The sequence below is a fragment of the Epinephelus lanceolatus genome, chromosome 6 (genome assembly GCF_041903045.1).
Source record: "Epinephelus lanceolatus isolate andai-2023 chromosome 6, ASM4190304v1, whole genome shotgun sequence".
In the NCBI taxonomy this organism is placed as follows: domain Eukaryota; kingdom Metazoa; phylum Chordata; class Actinopteri; order Perciformes; family Serranidae; genus Epinephelus; species Epinephelus lanceolatus.
In genome coordinates, this window is record NC_135739.1 from 27,344,886 (window position 1) to 27,366,973 (window position 22,088).

A 22,088-nucleotide genomic window follows, 5' to 3' on the forward strand; every position below is an offset into this window, starting at 1 on the left:
CGAGAGCCAGATTTGGACCCTGTTTGCCTAGCACTGTCCTACAGTGCGGTACCACAAACTGCTGTTTCAGTGTCTGAAGTGAGGTAACTGATGCTACTTCAACATCTTGTCTTTGTAGGATTCCATGTGGGAGAAAATGCCTCAGGAGGGCAACAGGGCTGAACTGCTGAAGCCATTTTACAATGGTGAAACACAGTTCTTGCGCTTCTTTTTGGCTGAAGTCACTGCTGATTCAGCAGCAGTGTCTATTCAACATCTGCAGCACATTGCCCGATTGCGTCTGTCCCTCACCATGGCTGCCCACCTCATCAGTGACAGACTGTCCGGTAAGAGATATATTCACAACTGCTCTGACAGCTTGCATTGGTTATCGGTAAAATGAAATAAGAGTCTATGAACTGCGCTGCCATTACAGACAACAATGTCCCAGATGGAGCAGAAGATTTCCTGAACATGGTGATTAAGCTCTGTGAGGACAGTGGGAACGATTGGTACCGCGTTTACCTGATCCGTAAGCTCAGCGAATGGCAGGGTGTCAAGTTCGTCCAGACGCTGGTGAAACAACCAGAGTTCAGCTGGCTTTTCCCGACAGAGATCCTCCAGCAGGTACACCGCCATTCATGAGCATATCTACTACAACAAATCCTGAATCAGGGAGCCACCAGAACATCTATAAATAACACCTCAATTTGGCTATATTACATTAATATTGTTTTTGCTCCTCTAACTCCACTCATGGTGTGAACAGAATGAAGACGGAGGCCAGATGGACCAGTATCTTGTGTATGGAGAGGAATACAAGGCGGTGAGGGATGCAGTTGCCAAGGCAGTTGTGGACGGTGATGTTGAGCAGATAGAAGACGTCTGTGAGGTATTTGAATTCAATTTACCAAACTCTTTGCTGCCACAAGTAGACTAAATGTTCCATGCGGTTTCTTCCAAACTATCTATATGGGTAGTTCATGTATAAGGTCTTTTCACTTATTCAGTGAATGTAATGCACGGTATGTCAGTGATTTTTAATCTTTAGCCTTTTTACCAGAAGTTATTTTACATCATAGGTGATTGTTTTCATCAATCAAACACTGCTGCTGTGTGTTAGGATTCTACTTTATTTAGTCTTTACCATTGTAGACATGGCTTCCATTAATTTCTGTATTGTATGAAAATGAACTAGCAGCGTCTTGGTTTTTTAAATGGGTCAAGTTTAGGGTTACCACCGATAGTTTTAGTATAGCTGTGAGGAAATCTGCTCTGAAAATGCATAACCATGCAATGATGATGCAATGTTTACCAAAAATAAGTTGAGTGACTCAAGGTTCGCTGCAATGGACTGCACAAATCAGATTTTCACACAGTACTGTATAGAATGGAAGTCAATGACTGCCTGGTAGAGGAAATATATATTTAAAGGTCTAAAATTTTGCAGTTAAAGAGCTATAACTCTTGTTCCTTGAGATCTGTTTCATTATTATATTTGATACTAGGACCAATTTTAGTCAGTCTGAATATCAGCTGCTCACAAATTAATCTGTGTTTGTTTTTCATTGATTTAGAGATGCACCGCACCACCAAGGAATCGAACACTGTTCATCCTTCTGGCGCTTTTCCGAGAGGTTACCACTCTGTACAGATCTGCAAATACAGGTCTCCATCCAACCCCTGAGGTACCAACCCCCAAATGCTGATGCTGTGCTGTAGTGTTAATGTGTGTAAAATAATCCAAGGACTAGTCCATACCCATTGAGTACAGCATACCATACCATGACTTAGTCATATCAAAAATTAGAAAAAAAACAACAACATTCAGCCACAGTGGGAGCCGCAGCGATCCGTCGCATTGTTATAGCGCCACCCAGTTGCCAATTAGAGTTAAATTTCTCTGGTCACCTTGAGGCGTCCTGTTGTACATATCTACCAAGTTTAGTAAAAATCGATATGGTTAGGCCTAGATAAGAAATTAGCTCTCTAGCGCCCCCATTTTGTTTGATGGGGTCAATAATGGAGGGGTCCCCTTAGATTATGTGTGGTCATATGCCTACAAAGTTGCGTGGTGATCGGTGAAACCCTTGAGATGTTATACACCTTTATGTGATGAGCCACACCCTCCACAATATTCATTGCCTTATAGAAGCTCAGTTTTAGTAAGTTTTCCAACTTTTGCCAAGAGGGAACTTTAGATATTGGTCCCTAGATTATGTTCACCGAGTTTCATGCAGATCGGTCAAACTTCCTAGGAAAAGATTGATTTGAAGTGTTTTTCAAACAATTCGAAATGGCGGAAAATCTGTATAACCGGAAGTTATGGGTTCTTGAGGCAGATTTGTTCCTCATGAGGAGAGGCATCTCTGTGCAAAGTTTCATGTCTCTACGACATATGGGGCATGAGATATGCCCATTCAAAGTTTGCAATTTCAATCGGCTGCTGTAGCGCCCCCCTTTGGCCAATTGATGTAATATTGCTTCATTCACAATCTCCCATGACCCTCTACCACTGTGCCAAATTTCACATGGATTGACCAAGTCAGTGAGGAGAAAAACGGGGAACAGAGACACAGACAGACAGACAGACAGACAGACACACACACACACACACACACACACACAGACACTCAGAGTTTCGTCATTATATAGTAAGATTGTATGTTGAGTGAAAATGCTTCCATATTGATGCACCTCAGTGGGCAGTGCATAACGCTAACAAATCCCTTTAGCTTTGCACAAGAAAGAGGAACACATTCTGCAGGTCATCTATCAAAAATTTGTAGACAGAGTCAAAGAGAAAGGAAACATTTACCCTTCTTCAGCCAGCAGCACTTCTAGCTTGGCAGAGCACAATTTATACTGTTGAAAGTGTGAGAAGCCAGTGAGGGATAGTGCTTTATGGCTGCAATAAGGCCTTCCACTTGTCAGTACATGCACACACATCCAAACCACTGATTTAAAATAAAATGAGTCACTTGCATACTGCAGAGCTCCAGTTTCCACTTACTTATTACACAAAGGTGGAAATGTCACCACCCTAGTGCAACCTTAAGATAATATCTCATCGTCATGTTGTAGAATGGTGCTTTAAAAATCTTGCTCATTGCCACTGTATAACATCTTACATTTTCCCTGCAGCGATGTCAAGCATTTGGAGAGCTCATCCAGGGCTCAACGTACCTACATCAGAGAGCAGTAAGGGATTTTGCTTCAGCCCTGGTTCATAACAGGTTGGGAGACTTGTCCATAAACCCTGGTCATACCATCCTGGACCACACTATCATTGAGCTGACCATCCATCTGGCAGCTGTGCTGCTCACTGGGAATCACCTCCTCCTGATGCCACTCAAGCAACTTGGTCTGTTTCCTGAAAACATGCAGGTAAGCATGTGTCATATCTGCCTTTCTTGATCATTGCAGCTCTCCTTCGTGTCAGATGACAGAGGGCTGTCAATTTTACAGCCTTGAGGTGCCTCACGTTAGTGTTGGGAGTGTTTTCAAACTTAAGTGGATGGGCTTTTTTTTCCAAGACAGATTATTATAACAGAACAGTTGTATGAAAAATGTTTTTTTTTTCATGTTACCTTCATGCTAATTTTTACATTTTCATTTGATTTTGTCTATCAGACGGCATTTATACCCACAATGCCTGATGACATGTTAGCTGTTGCTCAGGCAGCCATACAGCAAAACTATGGGAACCTCACTTGGTATGGTAAGAATCATCCATTCATATATAAACCTCAATTTTAAATTATACTTTCTTGCAGCCTGGGTTTCTGGGATAGTTTCTCAAATATAACAGATGTCTGAAAGTCCTCAGATAAATTGCATTGCTCTGGGTTAGCATTATCACAGTGAATGCTAAAGGAGTTGCATAAATCCACCCACTGGTTCTAAATTTCATTCATTTTCTGTCTCAGTAAACCAGGTTATATAGAATTATTATGTTTTTATATGTTTTCACAGTATGTCCAAATAATCATCCGTGCTTTGTTGATGAGGTAAGCTATTTTTACATAGCTGTACTTTATTTATTTGCGCAGTGATTACAGACACGATGTGCTAAAATCATACAGTGGATGAAAAAAATGATCTGATCTACTATGTTCCGCTGCAGTGTGGCCTGCCCATGCAGAGAGGCAAATGTTTGGAGTGTGGCGAGCAGGTTGGAGGGGTAAATCATTTCGCCGTGCTTGGATTCAGACCAATTCAGCTGCAGAAGTAAGTGGTCAAGCCACAGTCATGCATTCATGTTGAAAATGAATTTTTTAAAAGTATGTTTTCTCCGAATTAAGTGTACTTCCTGTTAAATCTCTTCCTGATATATCTAATATATTGCCAGCTGCCAATATTATTGAGATTGATGGGAACTACTAGGTTTCAAGTTGTTTCAATGTCATGTGATTTCTGGAGACTCAAAAAAATTGAGGGTCCCCGCTCCATCTCTCTTTAGCTAAGGGGTCCTTGGCCTGAAAAACGTTGTAGACCCCTCATCAAGGGTTTTTTTACAATATATACAGCAACAACAACACATCACGGTCTGTCACGGACCCTCACTTTGGATAAGGAAAAACTCCCCAATCTGTTGTTTCAGTGATCGCACAAGGCCTGGCCACATCCTGGGAGACCCTGAGCGGAGAAACAACCCAGACACCAAAAACATGTCTCTGGGTCCGTTCACTCTGGTCAGGCTGGTTACACATTTGGCCATGTTGCTGGGAGCCTCAGAGAAGTCTCAGGTGAGAGGATGAAGAGTTACTCTCAAAATGAGACATCAACTCTCTGAAAATGTGCATCAGCAGTTACTGTAGCAGCAGTACACCACAGTAATAGCACTTTCAAAGTAACTCTGGCTAACTGTGCTGGATTGTGTGTAGCTGAGATATAAAGTGCTTCTATCCAAATAATGATCTCTCTGCAAAATAGATAAATGTAACAAATAATTGTGCCTGCTGACTTGTCCCCCACTCTTTGTTTCTTTAGTTCGTTCAGACCATCATCCAGCCACCTGTGGAGGATGTTTGTTTGTTTCTCAGTCAACACATAATAAAGGATCTGGATCAGCTGTCACAGGCACTGGGAGGAGGAGCTGACAACACTGTTACGACTGTCCACTTGGTGATCAAATCCCTGCAAGAGCTAGTGCCGGGCAGTCACTGTAAGACCACCACTAGTTAACACCAAGATCAGTTAGCACACACAGTTGTTTCTCACAATGTTTCTATCTGTTCCAACAAGCTCTATAAACTAGACAAAGAGGGGCGACTGGTTGCTCTGTATTACAAATGTAGATCAAAATCTTGTGTCGGGTGCTCGTGGAGAACGGGAAACAACAGGATCGACAGGAAGTGGCTGTTTCCACATTGTGTCTGTTATAAAATAAATCATGGAGCTTATTGCTCCCTCTGTCAATTTACCATCCTAGGTATTCTTGCTTGGTCAGGAATTCCAGGATTTTTGTCCATCAGTATGTACAGACATACAACCTACACTAATGACTAGAGAGTTGAGCTTTGAATTTTCTGAATCTGTAGGATACAGTGAAAATGTTACATGTATGAAAGAAGTGTAACCTTTCTGGAAGTTTCTGTTTATTTTTACGTAATTTTTATAAATATAAAACACAACAGTACATTATGTGTTTATAATATACGCTCTGTTTGACTCTAACCAGCTGGTATTGATCCTCGCCTAACAACCAAAGCATCCAGAAACACCTGGGAGACTACTGTGGCTGCAGATATTATGACGCCTCGGTTGAGGGTAACACCTTTCACCTTAACCCTTTAAAACACAGAAGTCACACAATAACACAAACTAACACACTGATGGATGCAGCAGTAGACCAGCAGCTCCTGTGATCAGTGATGTTAAATCACTGTTTTTCTGTATGGAGTCTGGCTTAGAAGAGGGTGATATAACAGCTTCAGTTCCTCGTCGGAAATCCCTGTCTGACCTTAAAGGGTTAAAACTTTTTATATTCTTCTTTTCTTCTTATGAAGAATGATAAAGCTTCTATGATATTTGAAAATGTGCATTAACATAGATGTAATGCATGGGTATCTACTTTTATTATGAGCTACTTTTAGTATGATCTAAATATTATGTCTAATGTGAATGAGCTGCTTCTCTTCATATTCTCACATGTATTACCTCAAATTTTCATGGTTTCCATTTGCACAAGACAAATGTTTCCATCGCTGCAGTAAACTCCCCCTCCACTACTGCCAATATTTTGTGTCTAGGATCTTGATCATCTCCTGCAAGAGGCAAAGGAAAGCATCAGGATGGATTCCCGTGTGTCCTCTAACTTCATCATGCGGACGACCTTCGGCGATGATTGTACCTTCCTGACGTCGCTGCCCCAGGGCTCTCAGGTCCACAGCTCACCGGTGTGGAGCTGCAGGGAGAGGCTCTCATTGCTCAGCCTCACACACACTGTGGAGCAGTATGACCAAAAGGAGGAGCTGCCTCTTCTCTGGAGGTTCCTGCAGAAGGTGAATGTCTGTGAGGTGTAAAGCTTTGTGACTAAGTGGCTTTCAATTCACTTCACCATCCAACAGTTTGAACCAGAGCAGGACATCTTTCTTGATCACATGCGAGGTTGTTGTAAATTTTGTTGTAGAAATTAATTTCCAAAGGATGGTTCATAATTATTTTTGACTCCTGACCTATGATCTGGTGCCACCAACAATTTAAAAAGTCCACCTCTACACAATATTGAAATGTGTGCACATTCAGAGGATCTTTGCATTTTGGAAACTCCATGGGGCTTTCTTTTATGCAACCTTGAGACCAAATGTAAGTCATGCCCAAAAGATAACTTAGAATAAGTTGTCATTTTCTCATAAAAAATTAAGAACTAAGACAAGAGAGACGTTATTGTCATTTATCTCTATCTAGTACAATACATAGAGGAACCAAATTCTCTTGCCCTTGTTTCTGGTGCAAAACAAAAGAATGAACGAATGAACAAGATACAAGAACAGGTACATAACTAAATACATGACAAGCATAAAACATATAGTGCAAAAAATGCAGCGCAGTATAAGGAAAATATAAAGATAAGTAGTGTATGTAAATAACTATAAGCCAATGTAAAGTGTTGCAATGCACAGCAGTTACCCAAAGATATTTCTGTAGTATGGTGCAAGTAATACTTGTTATGTTGAGCTTAGGGACAGCAGGGTGTAAATGAATCTGAAGGGCCTCAGCAGATGCTCCATTACTATTTTCCTGACGACAGCCGGGTGAAAAGTCTGTGGGAGGGGTGCAAGGACATGGATAAGGCTTGATTATCTGTTTAATTTGTGTTACTCTTTTTCAGGAGAGAGAATTTCGGCAGATTAAGCTCCTTCCAGAGATCCTAATCCTGCAGAAACGCTTGGTGAGAAAATTCCAGAACGCAACAGACCAGATAGTGGGCTCCATTGGAGAGTTCATTGAGAGGCAGACAGGTACAGCTGTGACATCTCTGAGGAATGACTGGGTTCAAGACTTGTTTGTTATTAAAAGTGCATTGGCTAAAATCTAATAGACTGACAATTGATGGGGACAGGAAACAAAAAAGATTGCACATTTTTCTTTGTCTCACTTATTTTTTTTTTTCTTTCAGAAATGAGGGCATGGTATGAGAAACACATCGACGTCTTCCTGAAAACATGGAATCTGCTCAGAGAGTCTGTAACCAGTAGTAAGTAAAGCACCTCCTCCTTTGTTTGAAAACTCCATCTTGTTAAAATTGCCATAAAGATAAAGAAGAGTTTAGTTTAAATGTACCTTCAGTAACTCATCTGTAACCAGAGCAATGCAATTCTGCAATTGTGTCATGTATCCTGTGAGCACTTGAGCAGTGTTACGTTGTTTGCATTTACACAGTGATCAGAGTACATCTACTGTAGCTCCATTATTTGAGCCTTGATAGTCACAACTCTCTTAAATTCATCTTGTCAAGTAAACAGAATAGCATTAGATTAGCACTGTCGCCTCACAGCAAGAGGGTTCCTGGTTTGAACCCAGGGTGGGGGAGCTCCTCTGTGTGGAGATTGCATGTTTCCCCCGTGTTAGCATGGGTTTACCCCGGGTCCAAAGACATGCAGTTTACGTTAATGGTGACTCTAAATTGTCCGTAGGTGTGAATGTGAGTGTGAATGGTTGTCTGTCTCTATGTGTCAGCCCTGTGATAGTCTGGCGACCTGTCCAGGGTGTACCCTGCCTCTCGCCCAATGTCAGCTATACTACATTTACTACAAACATGAGGCCATTTTTTATAATGTTATAAGCTCCAGCCCCCCTGCGACCCCTAACAGGATAAGCAGTTATGGAAAATGAATGAATGAATGTTGTGATTCTGCCCACTCACCACAGACTGGATTCAAAGTGGTGTCGTTGGAAAGGGAGTTGGTGGAAATAGTTTCTTTGGTGCAACAGTGATTGTTTGAATGAACAAATTTAATGAAATAACACACTGAATACATACATGCTGTTATGTTGGGAATAAGAAATCATTTCTGTCTTTTTTGCCCTACAGGTGAGCTGAAGATCCCAGATGAATTTTGCAGCAAGGATTTGGACCTGACCAGCGACTTGCAGTACCTCCTGCCCCGGCGTCAGGGTCCAGGCCTGTGTGCCACAGGGCTGGTCAGCTACTTGGTGGCTCTACATAATGAGCTGGTGAACGCTGTGGATAAACACACTGGAGAGGACAGCAGGTACCACATACACATGGAACTACATAAAAAACAAGTGTCCAAGTCCAAAAACTTCCAAAATGCACATGCAGACTTTTCAAACAGCTGTAGTGAACAAGCTAAACATGCAAAAACATAGCACAAAGATAAATATATTTTCTGTATTCTTAAGATCTACAACAACTTTAAAACAAAAAATGTGGAGTAAGGGGCTTGTGGTTTATTAGTTTGGGAAAATAAATGATATTACTGGACTATAAAGTTCATATTTGGATGGTGATGTGCGCAGCAGTTACAGGGTGAGTGTGGCAGAGCTAACGGAGCAGCATGTGATCCGCTATGAGCTGGAGAAGGACCTGCTTCCTCTGGTTTTATCCAACTGCCAGTACAGCTTGGAACGCGGCCACGAGACGATATCACAGTATGACCTGTCCAGGATCCAGCAGCAGATCCTCACCCGCTTCCTGCAGGGAAAACCCCTCATCACCCGCACAGTGAGTCCACACAGCCGGATTTAGTTAAAGTAAATGAGAGGAGCATTAATGGACACTCACAAGCTTAACCACTTCCGTACAGTGTAATGTGTACTGCACCACCTTGCTTACCAATACTAGAGCAGCAGTCACGCCTGTTTGGAAACCAGGAAGTGAGACAGGGGTCCTTGTGGTATAGAGAACTTTTGTCATACATATAAATCCTTTAAAAAAAAAAGTTTCACCCCAAAAACAGAATTAGTGTGTTGATGAGTTATAATTTTTTCATAATTTTTTTGGTAGGACGACAGTTGTCCCAATCCTCAAGAATGGGTGATTGTATTATTTCCTTGCTTCACTCAGCTCACTATGTTTTATTTTAGGGGATCCCCACGCTGGTCAACACACAAGAAAGAGACTATGAAACCATTTTCAAAGCTGTCAAAGGAAAAGTACCTCAGGTAAATGATTGAATGCTGTACATTGCTTTTGCATAGTTAGCAACATAATTATGATGTTTGACTACATATTAGATTATACAATTAGCTTTGCCCTAAATGTGTTTTACCTCACACCAGCCCAGCTGGAAAGACAAATACAGATTTAAGGTTTGCTTTTACTAGGGCTGCAATTACACATTATCACAATTAATCTACTGGTAATTTTATGTCTATAAAATATCAGAAAACACTGAAATTGTCTTACGCAGGTTACCACAGCTGAGGGTTCTTTACTCATTAATAAATCTTATCTAAAACAGATCATTATTTTCTTTCACAGTGCTGCTTTGTCGTAATTAACAGTGTAAACATCAGCTAGTTTCACCTAAATGCTAAGAACCGTTTTGTTACATTAGGGTCAAGTTGAATGGCAAATGTAATTCACAGTCGTCACCTTTAACTCTACAATTCGACATTTGTTATGCACATACAGATACAGAGGTCACACATTTACAGGAGATTTCGGCTTCAAGCTTCATACTTTGTTGTTGTTGTTGTTGTCCCCGTAGGCCGCTCTGTCCTCTCTGACCCGGAATGCCCTGTCCAGAGAGCTGCACTCCTATAGCGAGGTGTGTGAGGCGCTCAAGATTGCAGAGCTGATCCTGGGTTTCATCTCGATGACTGGTGGTGATCCCACGATGCCGCTGGTCACTTACCTCCACGACACTCTGAAGATGGCCGACCACACAGATGGCCAAGTATTGCAGGTCGGTGCATATGCAGCCTCTGTCTGGAATCATTTCTAAGGTTCCCTAAAACTCAAGCATAGGTAGAAAATGAGATAACGGCTCCTGGGCACAGTTATGCAGAAGGCCACCACCTCTTCTACAAAGGAGCAAGACACACAGACTTTATTGTTGTTTAGCCTCTGTGGTTTAGTGTCTCTATGTGGACATTTTGTGTCCTTGGTTTTGTCTTTTCTGTAGTCGTCTCTTTGTGTCTCTGTGCAGCTGTTTAGCACCTCTCAGTCATTTTATGTCCCTTTAAGTCACTTCATGTTTCTTTGTGGTCATGTGTCTCTTCTTAGTCGGTACATGTCTTTTCAAGTGGCATTTTCCAGGTAAAGGCCAAGTCCCAAAAATCTTAATTATACCCTCAAAACCCCATAAACTAAAGAAAATAAACTGTAGATGTAAGTTAATATCTTTTTTAATTCCCTGTTGTGTGCTGTCAGGCTCTCAACTCTGCTGTGTTGTCTCTTCAGGCTCTGGGCAGATGTCACCTCAGACACTGTGTTTCTCTGTGGCAACTCCTCTCCTCCCTCAAATCTGAACACATGCTGCCTCTCAGGAGGGTAAGTTTTCCTTATGCAGGATTTTGGGGGACTGGTTAAATGTAGGCAGCACAGTGGTGCAGTGGTTAGCATTGTTGCCTCACAGCAAGAGGGTTCCTGGTTTGAACCCTTCTGTGCGGAGTTTGCGTGTTCTCCCCGTGTCAGCGTGGGTTTTCTCCGGGTGCTCCAGCTTCCTCCCACAGTCCAAAGACATGCAGGTTAATTGGTGACTCTAAATTGGCCGTAGGTGTGAATGTGAGCATGAATGGTTGTCTGTCTCTATGTGTCAGCCCTGTGATAGTCTGGTGACCTGTTCAGGATGTACCCCTCTCGCCCAGTGTCAGCTGGGATAGGCTCCATTCCCCCGCGACACCTAACAGGATAAATGGTTAGAGGAAAATGAATGAATGGTTCCAAGTAAAATGAGAGCACTTGATAGAAAATCACTTAAAAAAACAAACAAACAAAAAACATAGGCACTAGCATCACGACTTACACTACTCTTATTTCAGTCATTTCAAATAATTTGGCTTGTTTCTATAAAAAGGAGCCCTTTTCGGGATATCCAGCTGAGTATCTGATGCCGCTGACGGAGGAAAACAAGATTGATCTGAGAGGCTTCGTGGTCAGGGGAAACGTGGACCAATGGCTGCTTGAGATGCACGAGTTCCTCCTGTTGAGTCTGGGCCGCCTACGGGCCACCGACAACTTCAACCCATCCTGGAGGTAAACATCTTAAACAAAATTGTTTCTTATTAATGCAGTTATTCCCACCAGTAGCCCTGGAAAGAGATGTGTATTAACTCCCTATACCTGACTGACTCCACCCAAATCCACAACAGAAATTAAACCTACAATTTTCTCAGCTGCAGTTTTGAGTCGCTGCTCTCTTCTATGTGTTTAATTCCTTGTATTGTAAGTACCAGTAGGTTAAAAAACAACTTTTAAAGATAAAGGATCAATAACAAGAATCTCCTATCATGGTAAAAGCCAGAAAACAGTATGTGTACAGTATATACTGTATTGCATGTATGCAAACATGACCCTTACTGAAAAACTATTCCTTCTTGTCAGTGTGAAAGAGACGGTGGGTGCCTACATGGACCGGAAAGAAGTTGAGGTGCCTCATTACGTGGAGGAGACGTTTCCTGAAAATCTGCTGCTGTCCCAGATTGTGGAGACCTGGAAATACACAGTCTCAGTCAAACACGACTGGATGAGGGAGGGGTGAACCGGAGGAGTTTGGAGATTTGAGATGAGATTTGAGTTTTTCAGTTTAATTTTTGAACAACCAAAGAAGTTACATTTTATTTTGTCCTTTACATGTTTATATTTTTATTTTTTTCTGTGATAATTACGTATGAAAGACTAAAAATGTAACTTTATGGCTCTTTTAAATGGAATGAAACAACCAACTATATTATAAATCAGTTGAAGAATTACTGTGTGAGCCTCACTCAAACAAAAATGCATTCAGGAAATGTGTGACTTTGATTAGTATATATTGTGTAACTGTTTTATATTATCTGTTTCAGGATTACATTTTTGTGCTAAAATATATTTTACTATTGACCACCACAATCTGATAATGAGGGTAATGAATCTGCACGGTGGCACTATAAGCAAGCACAGAAAAAATGTGATACTAATGTGATACACATTTTTGCATTTTATTTTATCTTTTTTTTTATCTCTTTTATCTTTATCTCTTATAGGTTTAAGTAACTGATTGTTTTGATTTGAGAGAATTTAATTGATGTTTTTGATTTATCTGATTTATTTTTGCTCCATCTGGTCATGTTAAAGGGTGACAAGCTCTGGAAAATGGTCATAGGGTGTGACATCACCCATGAGTGACACCAGGGATGTTTGAAAGCCTGGATATGGGTGTGTTTCCTAGTTTTAGAAAATCTAAATAAGGAAATTGGGAGCAAAATGTCTCCAAACTTTTTAAGACAATTTTTAAAATGTCAAATAATAAATAATGCGTGTCATGAGATTCCAGTCAGTTTCACAATTGTACATTTGTGAGCTGGAGTTCATATTTCTATTTTCTAAATGAATGATTACTAAGTTTGGAAATTATTAAATTTGTGTAAGTGATCAATGAATCATTTTATATATATGTATGTGCAGCCTGTGACATCAACAGCCGTACTGTTTCGAGTGTAAACTGATTTTCACTCAGAAAGGAAAAAGAACAATCAGGTGCTGTTATATGAAATTCTTTTAGCATATTTTATATTTTTTATTTTTTATCTTATATCATTGTTGGGTATTTTTATTCTGTTTTATTTTTATCATCTGACTTTATCTGCCTGATTGTCCTTAAAATATTTTATACTTTATTCAACCCTGTTTTGACTTTGTCTTAAAAAATGCTGAATAAATAAAGTTTATGATTATCATATGAAATCCTTTATGTGATTATGGAACTGGTGAGACTGAATCTTTGTTGAAAACTGTGACATTGCCTTTGAATTTTAACTTTTATTCTCATTATACAGCATATGGTCCACATGCACCTTCTCACTCATTCCAGTTCTACTTTTCTTTTTTTCTAAGTATTTAAAATCATTTCTGTAGCTAATTCCGGCTATAAATCAAGAATATTATATCTATATAAAATGTAAAGGACACACCTAATTAAAGGAAGTGAATGAGTGTAGCTGCAAAAATATTGCAATTTGATTCCAGGCTGTTAAAAGGAATACTTCACCCACAAAATGACCATTTATAGATTAATTACACAAGCCCTGTTACCTTGAATTTTGGGTAGAAAACTATGTCAATTAATTGACCTTTTGCTAAGCCCCGCCCTTTTGTGATGGTCCAACAAGCTGTCAGAGTAAGCATGGAGCCCGCTCTGTAACTAACTGCACTCCCTGAAGAAATATTATCATATTTTTGGAACAATAAAACAGTGATTCCAGAGAGAAGCAGACAGAGGGGTCTACAGTCCGTGTTTGAAGGATATATCCAGGATGTCAAACTGACTCAGCAGCAACAACAGGTTTATTACGGCCACCGCCGCCGTACCCCTGCCTCATAGTTTAACTTGATATATAGTTGTGTGTTTTATGCTGAGCAGGCTGTGTGATCCCCTGCACCTGATTGGCTCACGCTGAGGAGGTGTGCCTTCCCCCCCACCGTCCATCTCCTGGCCACGTCTCCTTCGTTTGGATTGGCACGGTACCACATCAGCTCCACCAATCCCCAGGCTGCAGTTGAGGAGCAAGGCTATATAAGCCTCAGCCAGCTCATCAATCGGCGCGGCTGTACAGTAGTTTGCCAAACGTGTCTTTCGGGTTATGGAAATGTTAATGTGGCATTAACTTGAATGATTGAAGTATATGAGGCACTAGATAGATAAGACTGGGCTAGGTAAAATAAGGTTCAATAACTGATTGCACTATCGATACTGACAGGTATCTCTACTGTTTAGACACACTAGGTTAAGGGGTGCTGCTCTAGTTGTATTATGTTTTGAACCAGTCTAGAGTTAGTTAGCGATTTTGTTTCTTGCTTTAGATTTATTTAGTCTCCTTATTAATACTCTAGTTTTGGTTCTATTTGTTTCTTTAAGTTGAGCAGCATCCATCAGCCCTTTCCTTTAGCTTCGCCTCACAATTTCTGTTTGCCAAACCTTGTTTAATAAATAATTTTACTTTTACCAACTACAACTGGTTTATGTTGCTTCCCTTTTCCCACCACGAGCTAGGGGTCGTAACAAGGTTAAAAAGACAAAGATAGTTAGAAGCTAAAGCCGAACTATAGGCTACAGATCAATGTAAAAGTGAACCACCACATCACTGCTGATCACCACAGAAGACAATGAATATAAAGGGAAACTTTGCTGATATTGAACCAGCTGTGTGGCATCACGGTGTGTGCAGATGAACAGTGTTTCAGAATGTGATGACACACAGCTGGTTGAATATCAGCAAAGTTTCCCTGCTTCCCTTCACTGGTTCCTGTACAGCAGGGTCGGCTTTTATTCACTGTTATAATCATTAAAAAGCAAAAGCAGCATGTGTATACATTCAGTAGGCTATATCTTCAGTAGCTAGCTAGCTAACCCTACACTTTTCAGGGTTTGATTTTGGTTTTGGAACAGGGAAGAAACGTACATCTTTTTCCAACCTCTCCAGGTAACGAGTATCATTAATACACGACGTGCCCCAGGCACAACATTTAGCTCCAAATCCACAAAACCAGCCTGAAAATGAAGGAAACCTGAAACAACTGCATTAGTCAATGGAGCACAGCTGTGTTGTTGTCAGACCCTGGTCTGAGCTGGCCTGATGCTACGCTATGATTGGTCAGTCTGCGTCCGGGGGCGGGACTTAGCGAAGGTCAACTGAAGTAATTGGGGACCATGTTTAACAACAGCAAAACTACCTCAGATCATTTGTTTACAAACTCTCACACAACTCATACAGTATAATCCAAGTCTCTTGTATTCAGTCGTGTCGTCAGTACCTCCTTAACCCATGCATTGCCTTCAGCCCTCTCTGAAAGAGACTAAAAGTTTAAGCATAGACATGTTTCACTTTTAGTCTCGATGATAAATGAATGATCATTTAGTGGGTGAAGTATTTCGTTAGCAGAACAAATAGCTACCAACTGTGGCTAAATCATAACACAAATGATGTTTAAGTAAATACGACTGCTTTAACAAAAGTCTTTTTATTCTCATGTTCTCGTGTAAATAAATTACAACATCGTCTTCTGTTACAAAAATAAAATGAAAACCAACCATGATGACACATATTGGACTTATCCATTTCAGACTTAAGAATATGAGAATCTTTTTTTTTTTAATCTGGAAATCTCACTCATCATGATGTGTCATCTTATAAATGCTTCAACATAAGGGATTATTTTCGGGGACTGAACTTTGGCCCACCCAACTGCCAGGTCTACTGTTTCACCTGCCGTCATCTGACCACATGGCAGTGCAGCAGACAGACCACAAAACGTCATAAACAAGACAAAAATAAAGAGCATTATAAAAATGTTCATGCAACAGAAGTTGGGGCTGAGGAGGTTTTTCACCATGAAAACTACACCTGAAGAGACAAAAAAAAATGAAAATAAAAACCACAATCCAGTGTACCAACTGATGGAAAACAGCTTGGGGTAATATAATGTAGTTTATGATGCATCATGTTATTGCAGAGTTGTAATGATAAATATTACTAATGTAGAAAAGGAGTCTGTCAGAAGTGACTGATACTCTGGTAAATGGTCATACTAAAAATGTTAATACCAACTTACAGATGCTAAAAAAAAAACAAAATTCAGTGCAAAAGCACAGCTTCTCCTAAAGTCTCCCAGTGTGATTTCTGCAATGGTCAGTTCAGACGAACATCACAGCAAAGGGAAACACCAGAGAGTTCATTTTATCTTCGTGTACTGAAGGAGAAATCACTCTGAATAACAGGATGTCTTGTTGAAGGTGTGATGTTGTCCGTCAGTGCTGGTTCTTCATTCCCTGTGGTTTGCCTGGTTTCTTGTCCTGCTGCTGCATCTGCTGCTGCTGACCGCGACCAGGACCTGACATTCCTCTGCCACGACCGCCAAACAGACCTACAGAGAGACATAGGAGAGAGCGAGAAAGACATGAGAAATATTTTAATGTTTGTTAGCTGTGATAATTGCTGTTCAGAGAGATTTCTATTTGCAATGTGTTCTCACTTACAGCTTGCTGGATTTGTTATATTTGGTACATTGGTGATTTGGTACACCATAATCTGCATCTGTTTAACCCTATGGGCCCGAACGACGCATAGTGCTTCCAAATTCACACCTGTTCTTCTCTGTGGATTTTCTCCGCGACCGTGCGTCATAGCGAGAAGCCACGCATATCACGTGAAACAGCGGAATCATAGCTTTCCGACAAGACCAAGCACTTGTTGGTAGTCCAATGTTTTCACAGCGAAAAAAAAAAGATAAATTTACACTAAAATTATGTATAACAGAGCTTTCATACAGCTCTGCACACACATTACTGTTGGATGGATTACTCGCGAATGCAGGGTCGCACAGAAATGCCACGCATATCACATGAAAGCGCAGGAGCAGAGCTTTCCAATGATACCACACATCATTGTGCCGTCATTATCTTAGATGTAAATATTGCATGTTTCTTTCAGATAAAACACATTTTTGACTTGTGAATGAGTCAAATTTCTTGCAATAATGAAAAAATACTGGCAATCATGTCCGCCTGGCACAAACCACATGTTTTGGACAGCTGTGAAGTGACAGAATGTCCCAGCATCATGGTTCTTATATTGCCAGATTCCAGAGAGTCTCCCCTCTTCAGATATGGCAGAATATGTCAACTTCCAACTTGCTATGCTGAGATACATGTAAAAATGTAAGAATTTAGTCACAAGGATTTGTTTTTTTCATTGATATAAAAATTAATATAAAATACAGGCACACAGTAGGACATGGAATGATGGCAAATCTGGTTAGCCCAGATTGTCCTGAAAAAAAAAACCAAGATATAGCATGTGTATGTAGCCTTTATAATGACTGTGATATGAGCTTAAAAGTAAAGGCAGTAAAAATACCCCAAAAACGCCTAGGGCCCATAGGGTTAACCAACTAAATTATCTGTATCTGTACTATAAGTGGGCAGAGTTTAAACTGAAAATAGAGTGTGGCTTAACCCAGGCATGAACAGGATGTAATCGTTGATTTTTTTTAATCTTGAAATTGATATAGGTTGATTAGAAGTTGCTATATTTATCATCTATTAGAAAACCATTTACAGAACAGCCTCAGAATTGCGCTTCAGATCTGTTTTGAGAACTATTTAGCTACTAAAAGAGAGTACAAAGTACCCAAGGGGTACAGATATGGACACATTTTACTTGTGTGATACCTGTGCAAATTAAAAGTACATTATCTGCTCCAGATATTTGTTTCATAATAGTCGAAATGGTGGTGCTCAAAAGCTCTTGAGCCCTCTTACAAATGTTAAGGCAAAACTCTTGACGAATAGCTAAGAAATCTGAGAACAATCCAAAATTGGCATGCAAATATTCACATTATGACAGCAGGCACAAAAGCACGCCCCTGCAGTAGTCTGTCTGATCAGCAGAGAGCGTTTCCACTCACCCCTGCCGGCTCCTCCTCTTCCTTTGCCTTGCTGTTTGTTCTGCTGGGCACCTCCACGTCCGCGGCCCTTCGACACGACCTCCTCCTTCACCATGTCGATGATCTCGTCGGGGATTCGCAGATACTTGATGGTGCTTCCTCTGATGTAGCACTCAGGCATCCTCCAGAACTTATCTCCATCCTGTTAGAGTGGAGTGGAGGTGTCATTGCATCCTAGTCATGTTTTAACAACAAATTTGTTTTGTAAAAAGGGTGGCCATGACGAGCTTCATTCTACACCTTTTAGGTCTGTAGATCAAGATTATAATGCCAGGTTGTACTGTTTTGTACTGTGATTGACATTTCTATCGTCTGTTTTTCTTTCTTAGGTCCCAAGTTGTTTGTGTAATTATTTACAGGACAAAAAAAGAAAGAGAAACAAACCTTAAAAATGTGTACTTTAGAGTACGTGTATGCTTGTAAGTGCTTGTAAACACTCTCTTTCTTTGCTGTTACATTTTCAGAGAGATGCACCTACATATCTACAGCAGACTCTGCAGACACTGACACCTACAGCTAAAGCTACATGTAAACACTGGACACACAGATGTATAATTGTATAAAACCCAAGCTCAGCTTTACCCTCGAGGTGCAGATGACTTCTCTCAGGTTGATGTTCATCCAGTTGTCACAGCTGACCAGGTGACCGTTGTACGTCTCCCCATTCTTCAGCTCCACCAGCTGGGGAGACAAGGGCACAAAGAAACAGCCAGCTGCTTTAGAGTCTTGACAACACAGTGCAGGGTGTACAACAGAAGCTAGGGCACAAGTTTTCTTGTGGTATAACCCCAAAAAACTACACACAGGGATTATAGGCTGTTTCCCAATAACAGCAAAAACAACCAAACTGAACTTCAGCCAATTAAATTTTGAAGGTGAGAGGGCAGCCTAGATTGGAGGTAATTTATCGAGTCATGTTACACAAATTTCACCAGAAAACTGACCCAGTCAAAGCTGAAGTAGCAACAGAGGCACACAGACGCAGTACATACATAGTAAGACATTAGACAGTAAAGATCATGCCTTTGCGGTAGCTGCTCCAACACTTTGGAATAGCCTTCTACTCTCGATCAAATGCTACCCTCCATTAACACTTTTAAGACAAATCTTAAGATGCACATGTTTTCAATGGCCTTTGGTTGCTCGTAGTGGTTTTAATATTTCAGTATTTTTATTATCTTTATTATCTCGGTCTTACTCTGTTTTGTATTTGTGTATAGGGCTGCAACTAATAATTATTTTCATTGTTGACTAATCATTTTATCAAAAAATGTGTTAAAATGTTGAAAAATGTCAGTCTGTCTCTTCCAAACCCCAAAATTATGTCATCTAATGTTTTGTTTCGTACTCATGCCAAAGGGTTTTACTTCACCATCATGGGAGGGTGTGTAAAGCTGCCAATATTTGAATGGAAGAAGCTGCAATAAGAGTATTTTGGGGTATTTTTATAGTACTTTTCTATGAAAAATGACTCAAATAATTAGTCGAGTACTAAAATAGTCACCGATTATTTTAATAGTCGATTAGTCATCGATAAGTCGACTAATTGTTGCAGCCCTATTTGTACATGTTATAGTACTATGTGATTTGTGTGTCTTTCTTTTCATTTGTACAGCACTTTGGTCAACTGCGTTTATTTTTTTAAATGTGCTATATAGATTTGATTTGATATTAAAAATGTAAGCGAAGTCAAAGGGAAGCAGACAGCCAAACCCATGTAACTGTCTACAAGTTGTTCTAAAAAATAAACTGATTGGATGACAGACTAAAACAATATTACCTTCTGCTTACAGATCTACATTCAGTGAAAGATTACTTGCTTTACATAGTTTTACATACAGTAAGACACTTACTGTATTTCTCAACTGCTTTCAGTCTGTATGAATTTTTTCACTGATCACTTTCTAATCTGATACACTGACATACACCTTACTCATAATGATTGACAGGGTATTTAATCAAATGATGTATAGATAATTGGCATTAAAATATATGCAGTTGCCACAGTGATATCACAAGTTACTTGACAGCAGAAAGAGTTCAGTGTCTCCTCACCATAGGATGGTTCTGGGCAGTCTTCAGCAGAGATAGTGGAAGCTGTTAAATGACAGAAAAAACACAGGTCACATGTAGGAAACCACCTGTCATCAACATTATCTAGTTACCTGAGTAAGCTTGACTCCCAGGACTACAACTTTCATCTTCATACATACACAGCTAACGTTACTAGAAGTTGTCTGATACATTGATTGACCCAGCAGTGTGTCTGACAAAGGGTGACGGGGACAGTTGTTATTTGCAGCTTCTCATAGCATGCATTTCTATGTGAATCCTGTGTTCATAGCGTCACGCTCACTATACAAACTTGCCGCTTTGACAGGCAACAACAAACCACCAGAATTTAACGTTTAGTAAGCTCATGTCATCACTTCAGCATGATATGGGGGTTTCCTGTCGCTGCTTGTAAAGTCGCCACACATTTTAAAACAGCCGCTTTGTGCCAATTATGTTCAGTTTAGCTGCAGGAGCTATTAGCTTAACTTGGCTAGCATAACGAGCATCATTGTGACCCGGCGCTACAGTGGTGCCAACACAGTTAGCGTTAGCTTAGAAGCAGAGGTGCTACTTAAAAATAAAACACTTAATCTGAACACCACAGTAAAATACTTACCATTGTGATAGTATATTTTAAGGTTGAAGTTTCACTTGCTGTTTTGGACCTTCAGTAACACGATTTTGCAACCTACTCTTCTTCTTCTGATAATGCGTTTCCGGTGCTGTGGTGCGTAATAATGGCTGTGTGAGATGCTGCCCTCTGCAGTCAAGAAGAGGTACTGCCAGACATTTCTACATCATATTTAGGTCGAGTGGAGCCAAATAAATGTGTGAGAGTGAAGCGCTAAAAGGCTGGTGATACTTTCCACCAGAAGTATTTTATGGAAACATTTTATGGTTATTATTATAATGATGTCAAAGCTTAAGTTATTAAATTGTCATTTAGAATTTTGGAGGACGAGTGATCCAGGGAGGGATACTGTAGGCCCTAGTGATAACAAAAAGCTGTTCAACTTTTCTAACAAATGAAGTAAAAAGAAAATTTAAAAAACATGAAATGTTTGTACATGAAATAAATAAATGAAAAACGTTGGGACTACTAAAAGTATGTTTTTCATTTTTTGCCACTTATTTATTTTGTGTAAGGGGTTCCACATATTTTTTATTTTATTTTCTTACAAGTAAACTGACGACCTCTTACTAACTGATAGATATGACCATTGTTCTATTAGCTCTTTGGTTGTTTTGCTGCATACTTTTTAAATGTAGGACGAGGCTGTGAAACAGAGAGTAAAGGCTCTGTGAATATAGCTTGTGCTCAGGTCTTCTACAGAGAATAAGGCAGGTGCTAAGACGGCAGCTCAGTGGGAGGAATAAGACCAAATCCATCAAGATGTAAACCGTACCAGTCATCAGATACCCATCTGGAATAGTGAGCTGGCCACAGGAGGAAATGGATGCTACTGATGTCAAGACACGAAAACTCCTCAGAATGCATGGTGGGTTCCACCCAATGTCAAGCACCCCGAGGCACTATGAGCAGCAAAAAGAGGGAGGGCAAGGCTCAGTGAGTGTCCGAGCCACAATTCAGGATTAAACAAGGAGCATCCAAGAATACATCAGGAAGATGCCCCCCAGGATGACCTGCTGACTGAGTGCTTCTGGCAGCAGAGGACAGAGGGTGATGATGAGGAAGAGGAAATATCGTGGAAGACCAAACCCCTCTATGGGATGTACCATCAGCAGATAGAGGAAGTGGCTGACATCAGGAAATCCTACTAGTGGCTTGAGAAGGCTTGCCTGAAGGACAACACAGAGGTCTTGATCGTGGCAGCACAAGAACAGGCCCTGAGCACCAGATCCATAAAGGCACGGGTCTACCATAGTAGATAGGACCCGAGGTGCAGGCTGTGCAAAGTGGTCCCTAAGATCAGTC

General features: G+C 40.5%; 2 protein-coding genes across 2 annotated transcripts in view; one reads left to right on the top strand and one right to left on the bottom strand.

The window, feature by feature from the left end:
* Positions 1–13,339, top strand: part of LOC117254283 (E3 ubiquitin-protein ligase rnf213-alpha-like) — a 56,166-nt gene extending 42,827 nt beyond the window's left edge. Inside the window, exons 47-67 of the mRNA XM_033622451.2 lie at positions 119–326; positions 416–606; positions 749–871; positions 1,557–1,667; positions 3,124–3,366; positions 3,613–3,700; positions 3,955–3,989; positions 4,106–4,209; positions 4,583–4,727; positions 4,972–5,146; positions 5,663–5,751; positions 6,234–6,485; positions 7,316–7,445; positions 7,604–7,681; positions 8,519–8,699; positions 8,968–9,172; positions 9,535–9,612; positions 10,161–10,358; positions 10,856–10,945; positions 11,472–11,650; positions 11,999–13,339. Coding sequence (XP_033478342.2) covers positions 119–326; positions 416–606; positions 749–871; positions 1,557–1,667; positions 3,124–3,366; positions 3,613–3,700; positions 3,955–3,989; positions 4,106–4,209; positions 4,583–4,727; positions 4,972–5,146; positions 5,663–5,751; positions 6,234–6,485; positions 7,316–7,445; positions 7,604–7,681; positions 8,519–8,699; positions 8,968–9,172; positions 9,535–9,612; positions 10,161–10,358; positions 10,856–10,945; positions 11,472–11,650; positions 11,999–12,155 — 3,060 coding nt within the window. The 3' untranslated portion in view covers positions 12,156–13,339. The remainder of the gene's footprint in view (positions 1–118; positions 327–415; positions 607–748; positions 872–1,556; positions 1,668–3,123; positions 3,367–3,612; positions 3,701–3,954; positions 3,990–4,105; positions 4,210–4,582; positions 4,728–4,971; positions 5,147–5,662; positions 5,752–6,233; positions 6,486–7,315; positions 7,446–7,603; positions 7,682–8,518; positions 8,700–8,967; positions 9,173–9,534; positions 9,613–10,160; positions 10,359–10,855; positions 10,946–11,471; positions 11,651–11,998) is intronic.
* A 2,255-nt stretch (positions 13,340–15,594) lies between these two features.
* Positions 15,595–20,898, bottom strand: lsm4 (LSM4 homolog, U6 small nuclear RNA and mRNA degradation associated). Its single transcript, XM_033621154.2, has 5 exons — positions 20,769–20,898; positions 20,153–20,194; positions 18,680–18,778; positions 18,059–18,239; positions 15,595–16,516 (listed from the first exon to the last, which is right to left on the bottom strand). The coding sequence occupies exons 1-5, from the start codon at positions 20,769–20,771 to the stop codon at positions 16,401–16,403; spliced, it is 441 nt and encodes a 146-aa protein (XP_033477045.1). The 5' UTR covers positions 20,772–20,898; the 3' UTR covers positions 15,595–16,400.
* Between the last annotated feature and the right edge of the window lie 1,190 nt (positions 20,899–22,088).